This window comes from Vicugna pacos, chromosome 8, assembly GCF_048564905.1.
Source record: "Vicugna pacos chromosome 8, VicPac4, whole genome shotgun sequence".
Classification (NCBI taxonomy): domain Eukaryota; kingdom Metazoa; phylum Chordata; class Mammalia; order Artiodactyla; family Camelidae; genus Vicugna; species Vicugna pacos.
In genome coordinates this window covers 48,194,955-48,217,630 of record NC_132994.1, presented here as the reverse complement: position 1 = coordinate 48,217,630, position 22,676 = coordinate 48,194,955, and the positions used below count along the sequence as shown (strand labels likewise).

Genomic DNA, 22,676 nt, shown 5'->3' with positions numbered 1-22,676 from the left:
GGCCCTCAACATCTCTGAGCTGCGGTGTGGCTCAGAAAGAGCTTGACATAAATGATCTAGGTGCCCTTGAGTTTCTGTATTTATGTAGCTTCCTTTTATTATTAGCTTTAATTAATGATTATTGTATGTTTTGTTACAATAATTTATGAAAGCCTAAGGAGACGTTACATGATTCTTGCCTCTAAAAGTAACAACAAATTTAGTTCATTTTAACAAAGAACTTTGGTACCTGCTGAATAATGATGACATGCTATACGTATGATGCTGTGGAAGAAAAAATATTAAGATTTGAAGCCGTACCTTCAGGGTGATTTTAGCACACAAAAAGGCAAAAAGACATATATAGAATATATTACAGAAGAGAGTCAAGATAGAAAGGCCTGTGATTACATTTTATGATAATCTTTGAGTTGAGACACACTATTCATGACAATTTCAGTAGGAATGTAAAGTGAAGAGTATGTATAGGTTGGTGAAATGTGAAGTTGAGTCAGAGGAAGTAGTTAGACTTTATAACTCATATCACAGTGGGTGGGAATCAATATCTAAGAGTCGTTGATCCCCATTGTTGGGTTATTCATATTTTTCATGATGGCTGATTCTAGCAGAAGTCCATAGCAGTCCTGGAATTGTTGCAAAGAAATAGTGCAGATTCTGTATTGGCAGTGCGAAAACAATGGAAAGTTAAAAAAAAAAATCCAGAATTCTTTCAGGCTAGTGAAAACCTCTGGAATGACTGGTTATAAAATAAAGAGTCAGCAGATACTAACTATTATGTATAAAATAGATAAAAAGCAAGTTTATACTGTTTGGCACAGGAAACTAAATTCAATATTTTATAGTAACCTATAATGAAAAGGAATATGAAAATGAATAAATGTATGTATATGTATGACTGAACTATTATGTTGTACACCAGAAATTGATGCAACATTGTAAACTGACTATCCTTCAATCAAAAAAGGCAAAAAAATAAATAAAACACACTGTTGTATAACAATGAAACAAAGCTATAAAAAAATAAATAAAAGGTCATAAAGTGAGTTCTCACTGACGATGCAGAGGATTGAAGGAATAGGAGATACGATCTCATGGGCAGTTGTGATTCCAGAGAAAACTATCTTAGCACAGGAACAAGGTAGTGAAGAAAGATGTTGAGCATCACTGAGACGGGGTAAGTTTTGGGTCATTGAGAATATTCACAGAACTGCAGTGGAGAGGATAATCTGACCTGGTAGGTAACTGCTTGGAAGGCTCTTTGGGCATGCTGGGAATTCCAGAAGTTGAGAGGTGGTTTGAGTGGGTTAGTGAAAGAGCAGTCTGCCAGTGAGGAACCAAGCTAAAGGGTAAGATAGTAGAAGAAAATGTGCCCTCCTTTGAGCAAAGTTTGGGGGAATGGGTTATTGTGAGATGAATGCCAATTAAGATGGAAAAATGAAATAACGATTACTGAGAGGGAAGCATTAAGGGTACTAGGAGACTCTTCACAAAGAAGGTATGTTTTTGAAAGAGGCACGATGTTGAAAGACTTGGGTGTGTGTGCGCACAAGGAAGATAATTTAGAAGGCAGGGTGAGCAGCAGGAATTGGCTGGTCTTGCTGCAGAACTGGGAAATATCAATAATGGTAAGGAGAAAGATGGCAGAAAGTGGAGAGCACAATTGGAGGGGGAAATTAGAGGAGCGTAAGGGAGGGCGTGTAAGGAGTGCTGAGTCACGGTCTGCCTTCCAGTTAAAAAGATGGTATCAAATGCTGTGATAATTGAAACAAAACGCAGTTTGAGATTAGCACGTTTAACAATTTTTATTTTTGTTCATGAGGTTTGTAGGTAAAAAGAATTTAGTCTGGATTTTGTGAATTTATATTTTAGGGCTTTTGAGTATAAGCTGTTTTTTCTCTTTATTATTATCTAGGGGAATGAGCAAGGCAACTTGGTGCAAAAAAAAATTACAGAATGGGTGGGTCAGGAAACAATAAGGTATCTACTGAGTGAAAAATGCTGAAGTCATAATTGGGACTTCATGTCCTTATGTATATGTGCATATATATATATATACACATGCACATATATACTACATAATATGCACATATGTATCATTTCAGATGTGTAGAAGGGCGATGAAAGATACAGTGGATTTTGGGATTTAAACAATTATTAAAGTATTAGAGTAATCTCTTTATTATTTACTTCTTTAAAAATTACTAAGTATTTCAGACATACAAAAAAATATAAAAAACAATGAATTGACCACTAAGGTACTCACCAGTTTAATTTAATAAAAGTTGATATTTTGCATTTTTGTCTCATATCTTAATTTTTGTTAAGGATTTTTGTTTGTTTGTCTTTTGGTTTCTGTTTTTGAGATTTAAATATGCCTATGTATGTTTCAGTGGAGTGTAGGAGCTGTTCAACAGTTTTTACCAGGACCCTGCTGGTCTTCATTTGCTTGGTTTCACTGCCACATTGAATTTTAGTGAATGGATAAATCTCAGTTTATTTATCTATTACTCAGGATTATTTGGGTCTTTCCCATATTTAGGTATTACAGATGATTCAGAGTTCAACATTCTTGTACATATCTGTGTGATCACAGATACAAGAGTGATTCAGATGTGGACATGTGAAAGTGGAACTGTTGGGTCCTAAGTGTTATGCATCTTCAAATCTATTAGACAGTAACAAATTATTTTCTAAAATGACTCTAACCATTGACACTTCCATTAGCATCTTCAAATCTATTAGTAACAAATTATTTTCTAAAATGACTCTAACCATTGACACTTCCATTAGTAATTGTAGGGTTTTGTTTTCCATATCTAGCAGATGAAATATTTCAGGTAGTGTGAAAGGGTACCAGGGACACAGCATTTTACCAACAAGAAGTGAGGTTGAGAATCATGACCAATTTTTTTTCTCATAGTTGTGGTTTTTCTTTGCCCTTTGAGCTGTCTTTGACATAAAGAATTTATAAATTTAGGTTGAGGATCTCTTTTCATGGTTATTAGACATACACATTTTCTCTTTTTATAGCCTGTCCATTTTGTGATAGGGTAATTTGTCTTTTTTCTTATTGAACTGTGGAAGAATTTTACATAACCTAGCTATTTATCTTTTGATGGTTATTTCCAGGGCAAATATCTTATCACAGTTAGTGGCTTGCTTTTTTTTTCCCCACTTTATTTACGATGTCTTTCAACCTATAGAAGTAGAAATTTCATTATAGTTGAGTTTTTCAATCATTTCTTTTGTGGACTTGTGTGAGGCACCCTGATATCGTAAATATGTTTTCTAGTATTTCATTTTGGAAGTTGACAGATATGCTTTTAACTTTCAGGTTCTTTTGATTACTTCTTTTAAATGGTATAAATTGGCTGTCATTAATGCCAAAGAGATAAAAGTTTGCAAAGAGCACAGATTTGGGGATGATTGTAAATTATTCATTAGTATTTTATAGTCATTCTGTCATGATCGCATGCTACACATTTAGAATACCGAGATGCATTGGGCATGGTCTCAGTCTCCTGGAGGGAACAAACCTATTAAGCACCTGCAATATGGTATAAAGGCTAAAAGAAGATTTTGAATATATAAACTCTGGAAGAAGGGAGGTGGCAGTGAATCATTTGCCATGGAGCCATTAACTGTCCTGCTAATTCATTTACTCTGGGCTAATAGCAATTTTATGGAAAACTGAGATTACTATTATAGTTTCAGCACACCCTCCTTAAAAGATAGCAATATTTACTTACATACTTTTCCTGATTGAAAGACAATGGTAAAAATTTGTGGAGGTACAGGGATATTTTCTTCCTAATTTAATGATTGAGAATAATTTATCACAGATGTTGGTTGCCAAGATGCTTTAGATTTATGGAAATGTTAAGAACCTGTTTTTTAAAGATTGGTTTCTGTTTGCAGAGACGAAATGGAGAAGATATACCAGTAGCCCAGACTAAGAACATCAATCACAGAAGATTTGCTGCTTCCTTTAGGTTGCAAGAAGTGACAAAAACTGACCAAGATTTGTATCGCTGTGTAACTCAGTCAGAACGAGGTTCTGGTGTGTCCAATTTTGCTCAACTTATTGTGAGAGGTAAAGTAAAATTGCTTTCAACTTCATGAAATTGTGTAGCTTTGTTAGAACAAAAGCAACTTTGTAGCTACTTGGATTGATTTTTAAATCTAGTGCTCTTCATCTCAAGCCACTATAAAACCACATCATTATAAAAGTTCTGAAAATATCTTAAGGTCAGATTAAGACTGTAGTCGTATAGTTTGTCAAACACGTTTTCAGTAAGTGATTTCCAATGAGAGGAATCTAGGTCTAGAAGCTCTAATAGAGCCAAACATATAAAATACTTTATTCTATATGGCTGTCATCTAGTTTGCGTTTCACCTTTAGGTGGTTTTTTCCTGATTACAACAGTTCTACAGAAACTACTTTAGTTCTTCAAAGCGTTGTGGCAGCTATGTCAAGGTCAAAGTTTCTATCTCCAGGTACACCTATAAATGTTACCACTGTCGAAACCCAGTGTTGGATGTGCACTAATTCTGGCCCCTGTAGAGTCTGAGGAATAGCGACTTGCTAAGAGGTCCTCAGTATTCTTGGATGCTAAGGCTACCAGGGGAATTGTGAGGGATTGTGACATGTCAGTGCTTACCTGTAGTGAAATACTGGAAAAACCAGTACAAGTGCACAACGTGTATTACATTCATTCAAAATTGACTGAGTCCCTGTATATGCCACAGTTCTAGATTATGGAGATACAGTGGTAAGTAAAATACAAACACTCTGCCCATATGTAGCTTAACACTGAGTTATGTTTGACACAGTTCATAGAAAGATGTTGAAAATATCCTATCAAGTCATGACATGTGTCATGAATGAAAATAAACACACAAAGTGATGGGGATTGATATCTTAGTTAAGATGATCTGGAAGGTCCTTTTGAGAAGGTGACAACTGAGCTGAAACCTTAAAAAAAATGAGGGCATCAGCCATGGGAAAATTTCAAGGAAAAGCAGCTTTACTGAATAGAGTATCAAGCATCAATCAATAATGATGCAAATGAAAATAATTATAAACTATGTAAATCTCTTCAGGGAGAAGTTTGGGAGATTTTAACAAAAACATCTTAACTGGAATGAGATTTGTCAGAGGCATCAGAGAAGGCCTTTGTCAATGAATTTCTTTGATATAGAATTTAAATCTGAGAAAATGTTGCCCAGATGATGTGGGGGGAAAGGGGTAAAAGACAGAAGGATCAGCAGGCGGAGAGCAAGGCCTATGTCAAGGCTTGGAGGCTGGAAGGAGAAAATGAGATACATCCTTAGTCAAGCTTCTGTATTTTATAATGCTTGACATCGAATGTCTTTTATATGTATTATTTCATTTTAAGATTTACTTGATTTTAATACTTTAACCTTTAGTACTTTTAGTGAGAAGAAAATTGAAATTCAGACTATTTGATAATTGCCCAGAGCCACAAAGATCTAATAACTGGCTGAGCCAGAGTTTTAACTCCGTTTCTTAACTCCTGATGCTGGGCTCATTTTTTCCCACCACCTTTTTCTCACACTGACATTATTAAATAATGCTATTAACCTCTTGTAATGTTTTTGTCTTGAGAGATTCTGTAGCTCATCAAAAATAAGTTTATCTTTGTAAATTGGATATGACTCTATTAATAAATAAAACTTCTCTCATGTCTCTGGGGTTAGTTTATATCATTGGCTTAAGTTCATGAAATCACAGCCTCAATTCATTGACTAATAAGAAAATATAAAATTTAACTCCAGTGTTTAGGTAGGGAGACAGTTTATCTTATGTTCACACGTATGTATGTTCATCTTTGCTGAGCCCTGTTTCTGCATCTTTCTTACTTGAGCCTGCTTCTGAAAGCCTGAAAGTGTCCTTGGGTAACCTTCAGAGTGATTAATATGCTATGGATAGGGAAGGTGGGTGTGTACTTGAGTCATCATGCTCACTGTATCTTCATGGTACTGTATGTGCATTCATGATGTGCAGCCCCTGAAGGAGATGGTGTCTTTTAATAGCACAGCCTTTGAAGGAGTTGGTGGCTTTTTACAGTACAGCCTCTGAAGGAGATGGTGGCTTTTAATAGTGCAGTTAGAGTGCTTTTAGGATGGGGGCAGTAATTCACTTTATTCATTCATTCATTCATTCATTCATTTAATGGAAGTATTGAGTATTGAACCCAGGACCTCAACCATGCTAAGCATGCACTCTGCCACTGAGAGTATATGCTCCCCACCTAGAGTGCTTTTGAATACTTCATGGTTTATATACGTATAACTAAATGTAAATAAAATAGGAATTTTTCTTGAAGAGATGGTCCCCGATGTATGCAACAGTTTATAGAGTTAAAGAGTTGAAGCTTTTGTCCAGGTGCTCCCTTTAAAGATAAATTTCCTTCTTTCATATAATCATCTGATGCCTGTTTATTTTAAAAGAGATTTATTTTGAAATTACTAGATCTCCCTTGTTTATCTGAATTGAAAAGTACATTGTATCATTTTATCAAAGCTTGGTTTTCTTTACCTGGAGTAACTCTAATTATAGCTATTCTAAGAGTGTTACTTGTGGAGTAAAATAAATATTTCAGTAAGATTTGTAAAAGGAGACTTCTTGAATTTCATAAAAATGTTTGACTTATTATTTTCTTTTAAGAAAGTCCTGGCATTTCGCCTATATTTTGCTTTAGATTTTATATTGTACCTATTGGGTTAAAATATGATGATGCTTTGAATGTGCTACCCAGAGTCTGTTGACATTTTAGAAATATAATTTAATAGTTGTGGCAGTTTTCTTATTCTTTTCAATTTATTTTAGTTTTTTTATACTTCTAATACTTACAGGTGATACTTTGCTTGGTGTTTTCTTTGAAGACTTTAATGTAAAGCAATAAATTTTCTTGTTTGTCCAGATAACCACCAAATAAATATTGTTAACCAAAAATCACACCCTTCGGGGTCAGCTGTCCCGGTGTTGAAGTAGTGCTGAGAATTAACTATGGTGACAGGTCTTGTCTCTCACTGGCACTTTCAAAGCTGACATCCTGTTACATGAATACAAAAGATGGTAATTTTAAAGGAAATTTTTGGGGCAGTGATATGAATAGTCTTTAATGAGATCTGACATAATATTGCCTGTTGTCAAAGATGACCCAAGGGTAAGAGTTTATTAGTGCATTTTCTCCTAAACTGAAAGTGACAGGGCATGCTTAAGGCTTTTTGGTTGCTGTTTGTTACAAATGAAAATTTCACTGCAAAATTCTCATGTTGAAGAGTATTGATCCCCGTGTTTCTGCAGCCAGAGGAAGGAAAAAAAGTATGCTGAAACAGAAGTTACTTTATCATGACTTTAGCATTGCTTCCAGATCATTTTGAGTAATGATAACATCTTCAGTTTGTGGAAGCCAATCTTTATTGACAAAGAAGTTTTTACAGGGATGAGATGAAGAGCAGATGTTTTGCTCAATGTTTCTACAAAATTGAAGTGTAAAAACGTGAAATACACGTTGAAATGGTATTTACAAGCTTCAAACTAAAAGCACCAACTTTGTAGTCTAAGTTATGTTTTAGATTCTCATTCTTGACCTCATTTGCAATCTTATCTTTTCTTTTTCACTGTTCTGAATCAGACCCAGCTACATTTCTAACCAACTGACCCACAGTAAACTTCTGTAAAATCCTCTGGTTGCTACAGCCAACACTCCATTTCTGTTCCCATTTGTTAGCTATGCTTTTCTATCATTGTTGTCTCTTAAATTCCAGTTACATTTTTAAAGTTCTTTAATATGAAAAGGACAGTGTTTTGTCTTTGTTGTTGGTTTGATTTTTAAATTTTAGTGTCAACTATTAGCCACTGTCAAATGCTGTGGACGTAAGTATTCAGTTAATGTTTTTATCTATTCCTAATGAATACGGTCGATCTCTAGCTGTAAAGTGGGGAGGATGTCAACACATGTACCAGTGTAGGTGGGCCTGTGAAACAGATTTTGGTGTTTAAAATCATAAGGACTTTGGATTGTTGTAGATACTTCCCTTTGTAAGACAGTACAAACTAGTATAAACATAGGGGAATTTGCTGACTTTTAATAACAGGAAGGTACAGAAATAGGCTTCAGGATTGGTTCATTTAGTCTTGAAGGTTTCAGATTCTTTCTAATTCTTCACACTGTAGTTCATAGTCTTGACTTTTATCCTAAGCCAGAATCTCATCATGGTCATAGGAGAGCAATATGGCTACGTACTTCTTTGGTCTTATCCAGTTGGGGATAGAGAGGTTACCATCTCCCACAGGGGTCAAAAATTGCATGGTTGTGTACGGAGAGACAACTAGAATGGCCAGCAGAGAACTTCTGTATATGGGACTGCAGAGTCTAACATAGTTATTCAGAGACAGTCAATTCTATTCAGTAAGATAGGAACTGAGGATATTTTTCAAAGGAAGATAAAACTTTAACTTTAACTTAAAGTTTGGAAGTTGGTAATATGGGGGAAGGGTGTTACCATAATAAGTTAGGTAACAGCATGAAGTAGGATCATAGCTTATATGGGGAATGAGGAGCTGTTAATGGAATCCTTTGCTAGTACCAGTTACCTACTACACAGGTGAAGAAGGAAAGCCATCCAAATTAACAGTTTGTGTTTGAACTTTTCAGATTTTGCTCTCATTGTACTTATTTGTAGTCTGTGTTTCATCAGAGCTTGTGTAGTTCATCTTTGTTTGCACCTTTTTTATATGAAGACAATTGGTACTTTTCTAAAAATTCGTAGGTAAAATATAGTTGAAATCAGAGCAGTGGGGCTGCCCCCAAAGGATGCAGGAACTAGATGATGAACCACATTCCATCCTTACCTACAGCTGGAGGGAAGACTGCTGGCATACAGGAGAAGATGATGACGGTTGTTTTTTGCAGTGTCTGAATTACTCTCTTTCCTTCTCATATGAGCTATGAACTAGCTAGGGTGACTTTATGTTTAGCATGATTTTTTTTTCTCATATGAAAAACAATCTTGATTTAACAAATTTGTTGTGTTCTAGTCTTTTTTGTATATACCAGTTAAAAAATCAGATCTGAATACTTCATTTTATTATTTTTGTATTAGAGGCAAGGACACTTGGGAATGGAAACATGACGTACTAATAACTTTGTTGGTTGGTGGTTGAAAGCCATGGGATTTCTAGCTTGAGTCCTTTAGGATTCTGCTTAATATCACTAAAAATCACACTACTGATTTTAACTTTTTGTAGCACAGCTGTCAGACTCATGAATTCATATAATGGTGATTTGAAGATCCCTTTTCTTTGCTTCTGTTGTGAAAACTGGTCAAGGTGACAGGAAGTTTGGAGTTATCTAGGAGAATTCAATTTAAACACCTACATTTTATAAAATCTGAACTATAATGAAAGTCTAAGAACACATGGATAATCACATAGTAAGTTCCCTAACTGCCCTGACATCGTCAGTCAGGGGATACCAAATGCCTCAAATTTGGAGGGGACCCCAAATGCTGCATATCAAAAATTTTTACATTGCTACCCTTGAGTATGATAAAAGAAACATTTGGAGTCTCCTCTCATTCATAGCAGCTACTTGTAATTCAGGTGATTCAATATACAAGATGTCTGGTACATTTTTAAATTCTAAATGAGCAAAAGGGTACTAGATGTCCTTATTTCAGATCGTATATCATTACTGAAACTCTGTTCTAGTCACTTTTGTGCGCCATCATTCCAAATACTTTTTCCTATTAGTTTTCTTCTCCTCAGAGTTTTCTTATGCTGCTTTATGAAAATGGTAGAGTGTAGCTCTTGTCTTGCCCGAGTCATTAATTTGATGTTTTTTCTTGCTGGCTTTAAAAATAACAACGCACTATTTGCATAGGTGATTCACATGTAGAGCTCTACATAATGTTTAGCAGTTGAGGTGCTGGTCACTTTTTTTTGGAGTGTATCTTTGGGGGGTTTGCTTTTGTTGGAGCTTCTGTCTTAAGAATTTGAGAAGGATCCAAGAGGAAGCAGAATGATCTGCATGCCAAAGAACGCTTTCTGTTGAACTCTAGGGAATTTGTTTTCAGGGCACTAATAGCAGGTCTGTACTTTCCTTCAGAGTCTCTCAATTCTGTTCTCTTGGAGTTTGTGATAAATGTAACGTGGGCTCATTTCTTCCAGAGGATGTATATCAACTTCCCAGACTAACAGTGCTTTTGTAATTTATATTCCCCTCCCTGCTCATTCCTTTTCTTTTTCTTACCCTAAACCAAAAAGGAAGCGATGGAGTCAATTTATAACTTGAATGAAAAATCAGCTAGCAGCCTTTATTGAGTACTTAAAATGGTAATAGTCACCAGGAAATTACAAAGAAACTGCAGACATATAGTCCAAGCTCTCAAGCAATTTGCAATTTAATTAATTATATAGGAAAATGTAGAATTTTTGAATATTTTTGGCATGGAGTTTGATTTCAATTTTGGTCACCTCTTTAATTCTATGGGGAAAAAAATAAGATCCCCTAACAAATAGAAAATACCTTCCCAACAGGTATTTACCAAATTTATTAAGCATTATTTTGGTAAATAATGTTGTACTGTGAGAGTCTTACAGAATGTTAAACAGAAGCTTTATAGCTGACAGATTGAAATCAATCAGTGAAGCAGAGAGGTAATTCATAGTTTTCAGTGGTAGAATGAGTATAGATGGTGGTATAAGTGTTGTGGTGGGACGTGTCTTCATTAATTGTAGTCCTTGAGTTTCGTCCACTTTCCCACCACTTCATCTTCTAGAGAGTTAGTAGTAGCAGCTTCCCAACTAGTGTATGATTGACAGGTGAGCTTCTGTGTTTAGCTTTTTGGCAGTTAACATAAACTATTTGCCAGTTAGATGCTCACATTTTTTTAAAGCTAGCTAATACAAATCCTGCTTACTAGTAACAGAGCATCAGGAACCTGACTTCCTAAGTCTAAGCTAGGGGGTACACAGAAGCAGAAACAGAGAACACTCACGAAATGTTAGGTAGAAGCTAAATATTAGGTGAACCAGTCAAAGCCAACTTGTTCAGTGAAGTTGATCATATTACTGTAGAAAGCACTTTCCTGTCCATCTGGGTTAATATGAATCATGTTATCTCCTTTTCTAAGAAATACTTAGTCTAGCGAGGAATAAAAACAATCATAAGGTCAACACAAGTAAGTACAGATAAACATTTATATTTTGTTAGTCCTCAGCGTGGATTGTGTTTAGTTCATAGTTACTAGTTTTTTAAAAAAGGAAAAAGTTATACCATTTTAGTGTTAAAAGTGAGGATTTGGAGACTGGGGAGTGGATAGAGATTAAATAATTGTGGCAAAGTGTGGGCAACTTTTCTCAATGTATAAATCCATAACAACCTCTCCTTGTACAGCTTTATCTTATCTCAGATGTTTGTTTTTAGAGAAATTTTGGCCTGCAGATGTGGTCTCATCTCTTATGAGCTAAGGGACAGATTACTTTTAACTTCAGGATATAATTTGGAAGATAACGTTCTCCATTTTCTGCTTTCTGTGCCCGAAACTAAGAACATATTTGATTGTTTTTTTCTGCAGTGGTGCACAATTTGGAGTCATATTTAGTTGTGGATGGCACAGAATCTGTCCTTGTGTTAAAACAATGAAGAAATAACAAATGAACCTGCAGGCTTTTAGGAAAAAATTTTACACACATAGTTATTTTCATCTTCCTAATTGCGCTGGTGTTTTCTTTCATCTTCATATGCATGTGGAAGAAACCACTGTTATCCTCATGTTGCCCTGTTATCCCCTCCAGTGGCTTTCCTTCACATTAAGGGAAAAAAAAAAAATCACAACCATTTCCTGGTCCAAAAGACTGTAAGTAAAATATTCCCTGGGTACCACTCAAAATTTATTTCCTGTCACTCACCTCCTTCCTTATCCACAGCAAGCATGCAGACTCTTCCATGCATATTCCTGCTTTGGGGCTGTTACACTTGCTGTTTCCTCCACCTGCACTTTTCTTCCCTCAAATACATGCATACTTTCACATTCTTATCTCATTCGGTTCCTCTCATTTTTTTTCCCCCAAAATACCTTATGGGCCAAATTTTCTAGTACAGAAGAACATTCATCAATTTTGTTTTACAATTTTTTCTCTACAGTTATTTAGCTCCAAGTTTTCAAAAGATCTCTCCATAATACCTACTATTAGTCTGTGCAGAACAAATATTTCTATAGTAGTCTCAAGTATTTTCACATTGTTGGATGAAATACAGCGAATAGGAATATGTATGTTAATTGACTGCTTCTTTCATTTTCTGAATTTTATGACAAACCCGTGGCTCCTCAGCAGTCTCTTTACCTTCAGTCCCAGTGCTTTCATCCATGTCACCATCTTCTTTTCACTGCACTTCTGTAAAAACTCCTCACTGGTCTCCCCACATTAGCACTTGCCTCCTCCAAGTCAGTCTTCACACAGCAACAGACTGACTGTATTTCACAAAGTGTCAGGATGTGCTCTTCCTGGTTCTGATGGCTTCTTGTTCACGTAGTATCAGTTCCAGATGCCCCATCACAGCCTCCAAGGCCCATCTTCATCTGATCTGCCCACCTCTCCACTCCTTCACAAGAGTCTCCTTTGCTCAACAAACTAGCGACACTGACCTTCTTTCACCTGCTTTAATGCACTGTACTGTCTTCTCCCTTTGAGCCTAGGAGTTTTCTGCCTGCAGCGCATCTTCACAAGTCTTCAGCATATTCCTGCATTCCTAACATCTGCCTCCACCACTCGATTGACTAAGTCAAGGACTCTTCCCTTTTGCTTGTTTACACTTGTGCTTCTGTGGCCAGCACCATGGCCAACACCTGCGGACATCTGGTCAAGTAGTTGCTAAAGAAACAAAAACAGCATGGATTGCAAAGTGCCATGTGAATGGCATGGTCTTAATGTGTGGGACAGAGAGGGAAAGCCTCATGCTTGACTTTAGTGGTCAGGGAATGAGCTGAGGGAGAGGCAAAGTTTTATCTCACCACTGATGGATTTGGGTAGCTGAAGATAAGCAAGGGCATTTCAAACAGAGGGTGTAACATAGGAAAACACATGCTCTTGGGGACTAGTATTAGATATGGACCATGACACAGCATTTTCCCAGGGAGAAGTCTGAGATGAGCCTGAAAGTGTACTTTGAGGCCCAATGGTGGAGCAATATGAATTCCAGACTAAGTAATATAAATTGGTGATGTTATTTGATTTGGGAACTTTGAGAGTTTTGCAGTAAGTTACTCATGTCTCTGTAACTGTCTCAGAAACCTAGGATAAGAGATGATTTGACAAATGATAAGTGTGTACGGAGTAAGTTTATGGCGCTCTAAAACTTAAAATCTTGATATGTTGAGGCATCCTTGAAGAGCATGTGATAGAAAGGGCAAGTCAAGGTTGAGAGATTACAGTGGAAATGTTGTTAAGAACGTTGTGGAATGACAGGAGCAGTAGTCAGCCTGGGATACTAAATGAAATATGATATTATGGACAAAAATTTGGAAGGTTTGTAGAAGAACTTATTTGAGAACATACTAATTTCAGTTGTAAACTCTAGATCGGGATACTGGAGACAGGTTTAAAATCTTAAGGCATATGGGAAAGGCTTCAACTAGTTGAAGGGTATTAAATAGGTATTCGACACAAGATAAATTAAACAATAGGTACTTAGTTTATAGAAATTCTTTGAATTTTATAAGCTTCCATTTCATAGTCTTTAGCCAATGTTATTAGAATTTTTCATATTGTTAAACTTAGGATAAAAGCAGATGTATGCAATTAAATGGAAAATTTAGAAAGAGAACCTTGACATGGTTAAGTGTCTGTTTTTCATTATTCCTGACGTTTTTCACGTATAAACACACATGGAAGATATATCCTGTGTAAATAGTTTTCCCTGCTATCTTCATGTAGATTCCTAGTTGGGTTTGAGGCTATCCATTAAGTGACAATATTTTTTCTGTTCTTTGTAAAAACTTTTTCTTCATAGAAATAAAGCAAGCTCTCCAGACTTCTCCACTTTCTCTGCTCTTCAGAATTTGAGTGCCCCTGATAATGCTCCTAGATAGTAATGCTCCTAGATGTGTGTTTTTCTCACATGAATTTTTTAAAGCACTGGAAGAAGGGAGATTTTCTTTCTAAGACTTTTGGCTAACAGCATTTCTCAACCCTCAAAGAGTGTCATTCATTACAGCAGGTCATTTAAAAATATTTACTTAAGGATAGATAAAGAGTTCCCACCTGCCATAATTTTTCTCTGTTAAACCCCCACTGGGTTTGACATTTCTTTGTATATTGTGCAGGATTGTTAAAAAGTCGTTACCATGACTGGACTAGTTGATGCATGGTAATGATGAAAAGCAGGGTGTTTGGGATTCGACATGGATGGTGGAAATGCAAGATGTCAGAGGAGCCATATATTAAAGAGAATTTGAATTGGAAAACGAATCCCAATCTGCCACTGGGAACATTTTGATCATTTTGATTTATTAAACTTTTATAACAGCATTCACATGGAGCGGAATTAAAACCCTTTAGTCCTGGATAGTTTATGGTACACCAACCACTGTGTAACTGGTATCATTTTTGAAGGTCCTCTTAGCAATCAGTGAAGAAGGAAAAAAATGTGTTGGCGAGAGATTTATTATAAAAGGCAATTTTCACAAATATTCTTGCATCCAACTTTAAATCCCTCTCTTTTGTTTGCATTGTGTTAAGGATAAAAACACTTTTTGCAATTTCAACATCCTTAAAGTTCTGAAATTTACTAATAAACATATTTGAAACTCTGATGAATAGTTTTTCAGATTGAGGTATTGTGTTTGTGTACATGGTATAGGATATCTGCTCTTTCAGGTGTGTGTGCCTTTGCACTTAGAGGCATCTAAGTCTGCCTAAGTTTGTGTTTCTGAGTCTTACGAATAAATATTCAAACAGAAAAACTAATGCAGTTCTAAGCCCAGCTTGCAAAACAAAGCAATGCATTTTCTTTCAACTACTAGAATTCTGTAACTCAGATCTTTTAAAAATCATCTTTCAACATCAGCAAGCATGAGTATTCTTTTCTGAACAGTGGCTCCATAATAAAGAGAAATCAATTACTATTAGAGAGGCACTGTAGGTTAAAGGCATTACAGGTTCACACTTGGTTTTGCAGCCGGGAGAGGGTACTTAGCTGTGAATCAGGGATGATGCAAAAGATGGATGAGACAGAGTTCAAGGAGCAGTAATGTGAGGGTCCAGGACTATCGTTTCAAGCTGTCTGCACTGTAATGATGGATGGTGTGGTGGCAAAAAGTAATAATACCAGATGATGAAAGATGCATCTCAGCCTCTTGAGCCACAGCATACCAGCTACCTGTTGGAGTTCTGGGGCATAATGATTCCTTATTTGCAGCCAAACGGTTTTGCTGCATTTAGCAACCCAGATTTTTGGCAGCTGTGCAGGAAGCAAGTAGCATATCAAACACTCCTGCACATTGTAAATTTAATTACCTCATATTTATGCATAGTCGTTGTTGACAGGATCTTATAAGCTATGCTAATATGGTAGGTAATTTGTTACCTCCAGAAATCGCTTTCCGTGTGTCTTCTGATCATTATCATGAAACATGATAAATGATCTAGCCCATGAGGTATAAATGAAAATGAAATGGATAATTGGATTCTATGTCTAAATTGTGGCTGGGATAGTCACAGCAATTATAATTGAATTTATCTCATAAAAATGTGTTTGGCAATATATTAATGACCTTTCATGATCTTGAGCCTATGGTGTTACATGAAACTATTCTTAAGATGATTATAACAAGTTTATTATAATTATTTTTAAAAATTCTCCAACACTTTAAATTTTCTCTTTTCTTGCCTTACTTTGCCTATATTTTTAAAGTAGTATCTTGTTTGTCTACGATGGTTTTAAGCAATTGATACTGATAATCTTTTTTTTGATACTGAAAATAGTGTTTTGTTGTTGCCAATGCCTTGACTGAATGGCTTAGGAACAGAGCAAGGTATAATTGAAACTTTTTATGAATACCTTTTATCATTAGCACATTTCTTTCTGCTACGTGATGAAGTGTACCCTCTCGTTGAATGTGTGTGTTTTCTTTGATTCTTATGAGAGAATTTTTCTGCAATACCAAAGTAAAATAGAGTTTGTTTTAAATATCATTAAACTTTTATCTTTTCTCTCTCACCTCTCTTCAATCACTTTAAATAACAAAAAATTATTTTATTATAAACATAGAACTCAATTTATTCATTGATTTGATTAACATTTTTTGAGCAGTTGCCATAGGTTAATTATTGTAATCGTTGCTAATAAAAATAACTAAGACAAATGATCTTTAGGGTCTTATAATTCCATATGTAGCTATGGGGAAATCTAGTCTTTAAATTATAATACATTATTATACTTCTTTGTACATGATACTATAACTCCTTTCTCTCCTCTAATTTCTCTCCAGGAGGGACCAAGAAGCCAATAAAACTTCTGTTTATGCCTCTTCCGTTTCATTACCAACTGAAAAATAACTGTTCCAGATTTAGTTAATAACAAGTATATGAAAATTAAAAAGTTATCTGGAAATGTGACTTTTCTTTTGAATGAAATGTGTCAATAACGAGAGCATGTCTCTAGGGACTTGTTTCTCCTCTTGAATTTTTGCACTTGGAATTTTTTCACTTTCCCTTTATGTTGGTAGTGAACGTAGCTTAACATCAACTTATAAGCTTGGTTAGTAACTGGTTAAAGTAACGGGATGATGAACATGAGTAAGCCATTTATTCTTTCTAAGTGAATGTAAATTTAATAAAAATATATAAATTTTTAGAGTAACTTGTAATAAAAAAAGCCTATTTATAGTAATTTACAATGTGTCAGTGCTATGATACATGGCTTATTACATGCATTATTTCTGTAATTTCATATTGCCAGCTTTTAATATCCCCATCTTACCTACAAGGAACCTGAGGCTGATTGGTGAAGTTGCTCAGATCATGGGGCTTTTAGGGGCTGGCCTTAGATTGTAACCCAACTCTGACTCCAGAGCTCAGGCTCTTTTCATTATGGTAGCACTTTGCTGTACATAAACAATGTACTTACTTTAAGCTGCTTGGCTACTGTTTTTAACTTACATCCTGTCCTGTCAAGTAACATGATATCTATAACCTATCATTTTATAGCAGTGATTCTCAACAGAAGAGCAGGGGATATATGATTCTTTCTAAATCAAATACAAAGTATTCAAAAAACCATGACCACCACACGTGCCCCTTTCCTAGATTCTGATGTACTAACATAAACGTTTGCATGCCTGTGTGTACACACGTGCGTGTGCGTGCTCACTCAGCCTAGATTCCAGCAAGCCTAGGAGGGCTTTGTTAACATCGAAGCTGCATCTTGCACACCTGGGCTTTATTAAAAGCTAAGAACCTAACTATTCTGATATTCCTTTTGCATTCTTCTTCCTCTCTTACCTGGACATTCTTCTTGGATTTTATACCAACAATTATGAATGACCTTTGGAGCTCTACGAAAGCTTTGGAAATATTTTGTGTCTCTAATAAGATTCTCTGGATTTCAAAGCTTTCCTGATTGTGGAAAAAATAAATCATTCAGAATTCGATAGCTTGTCTTTTTTCTGAAGACACAGGGCTTGGTAATCAAAGTTGATCAGCACTTAGCATTAATTTCATGAGAATATGAAAATCTTGAGACTGCTTCCTGGATGACACTCAGCTAGGTGGGCTTTTCTTTGGTCCAGTCATCTTTGATCAAGTTAGATGAAAATCTCAGACTCTCTGGCTTGGTTTTTTGTTTTTTGTTTTTAATTTCTTCCTTTAAAGACTACCTCTATCGTCATTATTTTCAGCTTGGTGAAACAGGATTAGAAAACTTATAATGTATGCTCTGGAGGAAGTTTTCTCCTCCACTTATGCTATTTTTGTATTCAAGGTAGGGATGTGCTCTGAGTAACTCTTCACATTGAAAGTCAAATCATGAACCATATTCTCTTTTTCAAATTATTCACTTGCAGAGTAGCTCCATTTCTGTGTTTGTTACCTGAGTAAAAATCCAGAGAGGTGCTATGAGATGGCCTCACAGAGTTTTTCTGTGAACTAACCATATTAATGCAGTCAAAGTTTAAATAATGTCAAGACACTAATGACCTAAAATTGGCATGATTCCTGAGTAATGTTAAATAATAGTACATTTCAATAGAGAGGTGCTATGGGAAATGTATGAACTGTGTAAAAAATAGTATATTATATACAGATTAATTCAAATAAGACATTCTCAAAAGCAGAACTAACTTCACTTGTTGCCTTTATATGATGTAGTCATCTCATAATATGTTTAATATACAATGATGACTATAGAACTCAACTGTTCCCTCCAAGATGAACTTGACCTAGAAAGATTTTAATGCCCAAACTTCTGCGCGTAGACATTCCTCGGTTCTTCTGAGCTCAGAGATTCTCACATTTTGTAAGTCAGAAGTGCTAGTATAATGATGTGTATAAGGAAAAAGATATAAACCAATTTTTGTTAATGATTTAGGAATTTTCAAAAGAAATTTTGGCCTAATTAGAATTTTACCATAGATGCTGACTTTAAATTCAAAATCTCAGTTGAGATGAGATTCTAATTGTATTGTGTTGAGTTGTGTGTGCAGGGGAGTGTTTCTGAGCAGGAGTTTGGGACCAATTAGTTACCTTTCTCTTTACTAATTTTAAAAATTTCTTGCTTAAGTATAGTGTAGACATGCAGAAAATTGTGCATTACACAGATAGCTTGATAAATGTATATAGCTTGATGAATTTTTACAAACAATATACCCACAATCCACATCAAAAAATTGAATATCACCAGCACCCCAGTGGTCCCCATCACTCCCTTGTAGTTGCTAACCCAACTGCCCTAGAGCAGTCATTGTCTCTGGATTCTAATAGGAATAAACAACTTAGGTAAATGGAATTCTTCAGTTTATACTCTTTAATGTGTCTTCACTCTCCAACATTATGAAATTCATTCGTATTGCTGCATGTATCTGTAGATTATTTGACATTATTGTTGTAAAATGTTCTATCTGTGACTGTGCCCCTATTTATCCATTTTACTAATGATAGGCATTTGACTTTCAAGGAACAGATGTACTCATTTTGGGAGAGCACCTACCTGGAAGTGAAATTGATAGGTAATAGCATATGCTTATGTTCAGCTTTAGTAGGTATGGCAGTTTTTCAAACTTGTTGTGTCAATTTACACTCCAATAAGCAGCTTGAAAGTTCTTGTTGTTCCATACCTCACCAGTACTAGGTAGTACCCTACCTTAAATTACCTTCTTATGCTCAATTTTTCATGATGCATTCATTCAACAATCATCAGTTGATTGCCTAATGTGCTAAGCACTGAAGTCTGAAGTCACAAACTTAAAGACAAATAATATAAAGTGTTTGTCTTCAGAGCTCAGTAACTAAAGAGAGAGAAAATATAGAGAAATCTTTTACAAGAAAAGGTGCATTTACTTCAGGCTAGAGAGGGTGTGCTGAGGAAGGCTTCCCAGAGGCAGTAATAAATGAGCTGGAATTTGAAGATGAATGGTTTTGCTAAGGCTATAAATGGTGAAAGGTCATTCCAGGCACCATATAAAGGGTGAAGGTAGATGAATATAAGAGAAAACTTTTCCATAGAAAATACAAATTGTTATATATGAACATGTGATTGGAATTGGAGAGTGGTAAGACATGAGGCTGGACAGGTAAGCAAGGGACATCAGGAAAGAGTGATGTTTTTCTGTTAAGAAGTTTGCAACTTTCATCGACATCTTCCTGAACCTCTTAATAAGACATAATTTTCCATTCATCAACTGCTGCATGATAAAATACCCCAAAACTTACTGGCATAAAACAACAACCAGCTTTGGGGAACCAGAAATTCAGAAATGCACAGCAGGAGCGGCTTTTCCCTGTCCCAGGATGTTTGGGTCCTCAGCTAGGAATGCTCAAATTGAACAGCTGCAGGTGACGCAAACTCCTGGAGGTGAGAATCATCTAGAAACTTCTTTATGCACATGTCTGGCACCTGGGCTGTGATAACTCCACCAGTTCACTGAACTTTTAACATGGTGGCTGAGGGCTCCAAGAGCAAGGGTTTCAGGTTCCAATGAACAGAAGGGATGTTGCATAGTCCCTTGTGACCTAGTCTCAAAGTCTCATTCCACCATTTCCTCTGTGCTCTATAGATTTAGGCAGGTGCAGGATCACCCAGATTCAAGAGGAGCGAACATGAACCCAACCTCTCAATGGAGGCACTCTCAAAAAATTTGTGGCCATGTTTTAAACCACCAGAGTGACTTATTTTATGTCTTTTTTCATTGTCCTGTGTCTCATCTATAATACTGTGATAATCACAAAAACTATCTAGTATTTTTCCCCTAGCCATTCTGCCTATAATGTGAATATCTCCCAGCTGGCACCGTGGCTTGGAGAGCATACAGTTGACCTTGGACCTCTTCCTCATCACCTAATTGACATTTGATTTTGTAAAACTAATATAAATTTACAATCAGTATAGTATCTCTTTAACATAGTTTGCATTTGAATATTAAAATGAAATAACTTTTGAAACCAGATAAAATATACAGGCACAAATAAATACCTTTACATTTTAAACATATCATTATACTTTATAGGAATAATACATCTGGTATAGCTCTATGATTAATTTCCAAAATAACTTTCTTAACCTTTGTTTAATGTCAAATCCTCAATTTAAAACCTAAACACAGACATAGACATATACTTCTAAAGATGAAGTTGCATGGCTTTGGAACAAGAAATGGCACCTTTCAGGTACAATAGGGGGATCTCTCAGCTATCAATTTTTGTAAGTGTCATTTTACAAAAGTTCATGCTAAAAAAGCTTGATACTTTTTTCTCCTCTTTATAATACTTAAAATAGTAGGCTTCCTTACCCATTTCTTAATCCTCTTAAGTTCACTCATGGAGGTACCGTTTCAAGTTTCTTCAGTGCGTATGAAAATGTTTGCACATTTTATTTATGTCTGTCCCCCCCCACCCCACCCCGAACAAATTTCCAGTTGATCTAGCTAAAGTTGCAGAAGGATGGGAAATTGGAAGTTCACAGAAAGAATATATGAACAGTTTGGGTCAGTAGCCATTTTTTGCCCTTACTTTTACAAGGCATGATATTTATCAAAGTAGAAAAGGGAGGTTTCCTGTCACTTAGTAGCAGGAATAGCGGCAGAAGAGCCCAACCCTTTAGCTGTATAATTGCGTTACTTACGGTCTTGACACCCTTTGTCTTACTCTTCTAGAAACTTTCCCTTGCTGTACTGATGGTTTATAAGTTGGACTGCCTTCTAATAGTTTATATGTAGATGGTTTACTTTATTTTGATATTCTGAATGTCTAGGTCCCCATTATGGTGTGGAAATAGGGGCGGTCGAATAGAATGGAAATAAAAGGTCTCTTGCTGGCTGAGCTGGCACACTAGTATAAAACGTCCTTTGGAAGGTAACTGTTTACTTGGTTAAATATCTTTAAAGTGTCACTACCTTGTTGTTTAATCAGATAGGTCTGTATTTTTTCTCGTCTACCACCTATTTCCATCTGATTATAAAACTAGGTGTGGTGATTTTATTTTTGATGGTATTTTGAGTAATGGGGACAGATATTTCTGGCCCCTTCGAGGAGTACTAATAGAACTGGGTGATTAAAATAATTATTCAGAAGTCCTTTTATTATGGTGACCACAGGGACGGCCCTATTTTAATGGCATTCACTTTTGTTCATCATTAAACCTATACATTCTTGAGTTACCCATAAAAATCTGTTCTTCTTAGCTCAAAGATTTAAATAGAAGTGCACAGGAACCTGTCCTCTGGTCCCCTGTTCAAATCCCCTGACTCTTTTACGTAGTTGCCATTAGGAGTAGTTGGTCTGGAGTCACTGACCACATCTGTTGAACCCATTTCACACGAAAAGTTCTCTATCTCCTGATTTAATCCAGGGCATCTAATAGGACACATAGTTGTTTTTTGTTTTGTTTAATCCCAAATTGAGGAAATGTTCTATAATTGCTAGTTTATGTCATTTGTACTTTGGAATGAATGCATATTGGGAATCTTTAAGTTACAAAACTGACTCGGATCCGTATTAGCTAATGACACAGTTTCTTTGATGTGAAGATTTTTAAAGTCTCTGAAGATTTATGCTTTTTGAGCTGAAAAGCATCCTGAAATTGTGACTCTGCTGGAGTTAGTAGTGCATTCATAAAGCCTGTTATCTAGAGGAGCTATCAACATGACTGAAGTCTTATTTAATTGTTTTTCTATGTCATCAGAAATTCGTTTTCATAATAGAGTAACTATATCACTTCTATGCATAGAGGGATATGCCTGGCTACATAATGGTCACTCTGTACTTCCAGAGTCATGTAGAAATAACTGGGAAATAATAGTTTCCTGTTTAACTTGGAGTAAATAAAGGCTTAGATTTTTACATCCCTGGGAACCAGGATCATTGAGTAGGGGGAGTGAATAGTGTTCCCTGATTCCATTGCTTGACTAAGTCATCACACTTAAAAAAAAAA

The 22,676-nt window shown here is 35.9% G+C and overlaps 1 protein-coding gene across 3 annotated transcripts in view; it reads left to right on the top strand.

Moving 5' to 3' along the window:
* The window catches only part of PTPRK (protein tyrosine phosphatase receptor type K), a 511,934-nt gene that overhangs the window by 274,692 nt on the left and 214,566 nt on the right, over positions 1 to 22,676 (top strand). For all 3 annotated transcript variants that reach the window (XM_006200038.4, XM_006200039.4, XM_072965854.1), the window contains exon 6: positions 3,919 to 4,093. In XM_006200038.4, the coding sequence (XP_006200100.1) occupies positions 3,919 to 4,093 (175 nt within the window). The remainder of the gene's footprint in view (positions 1 to 3,918; positions 4,094 to 22,676) is intronic.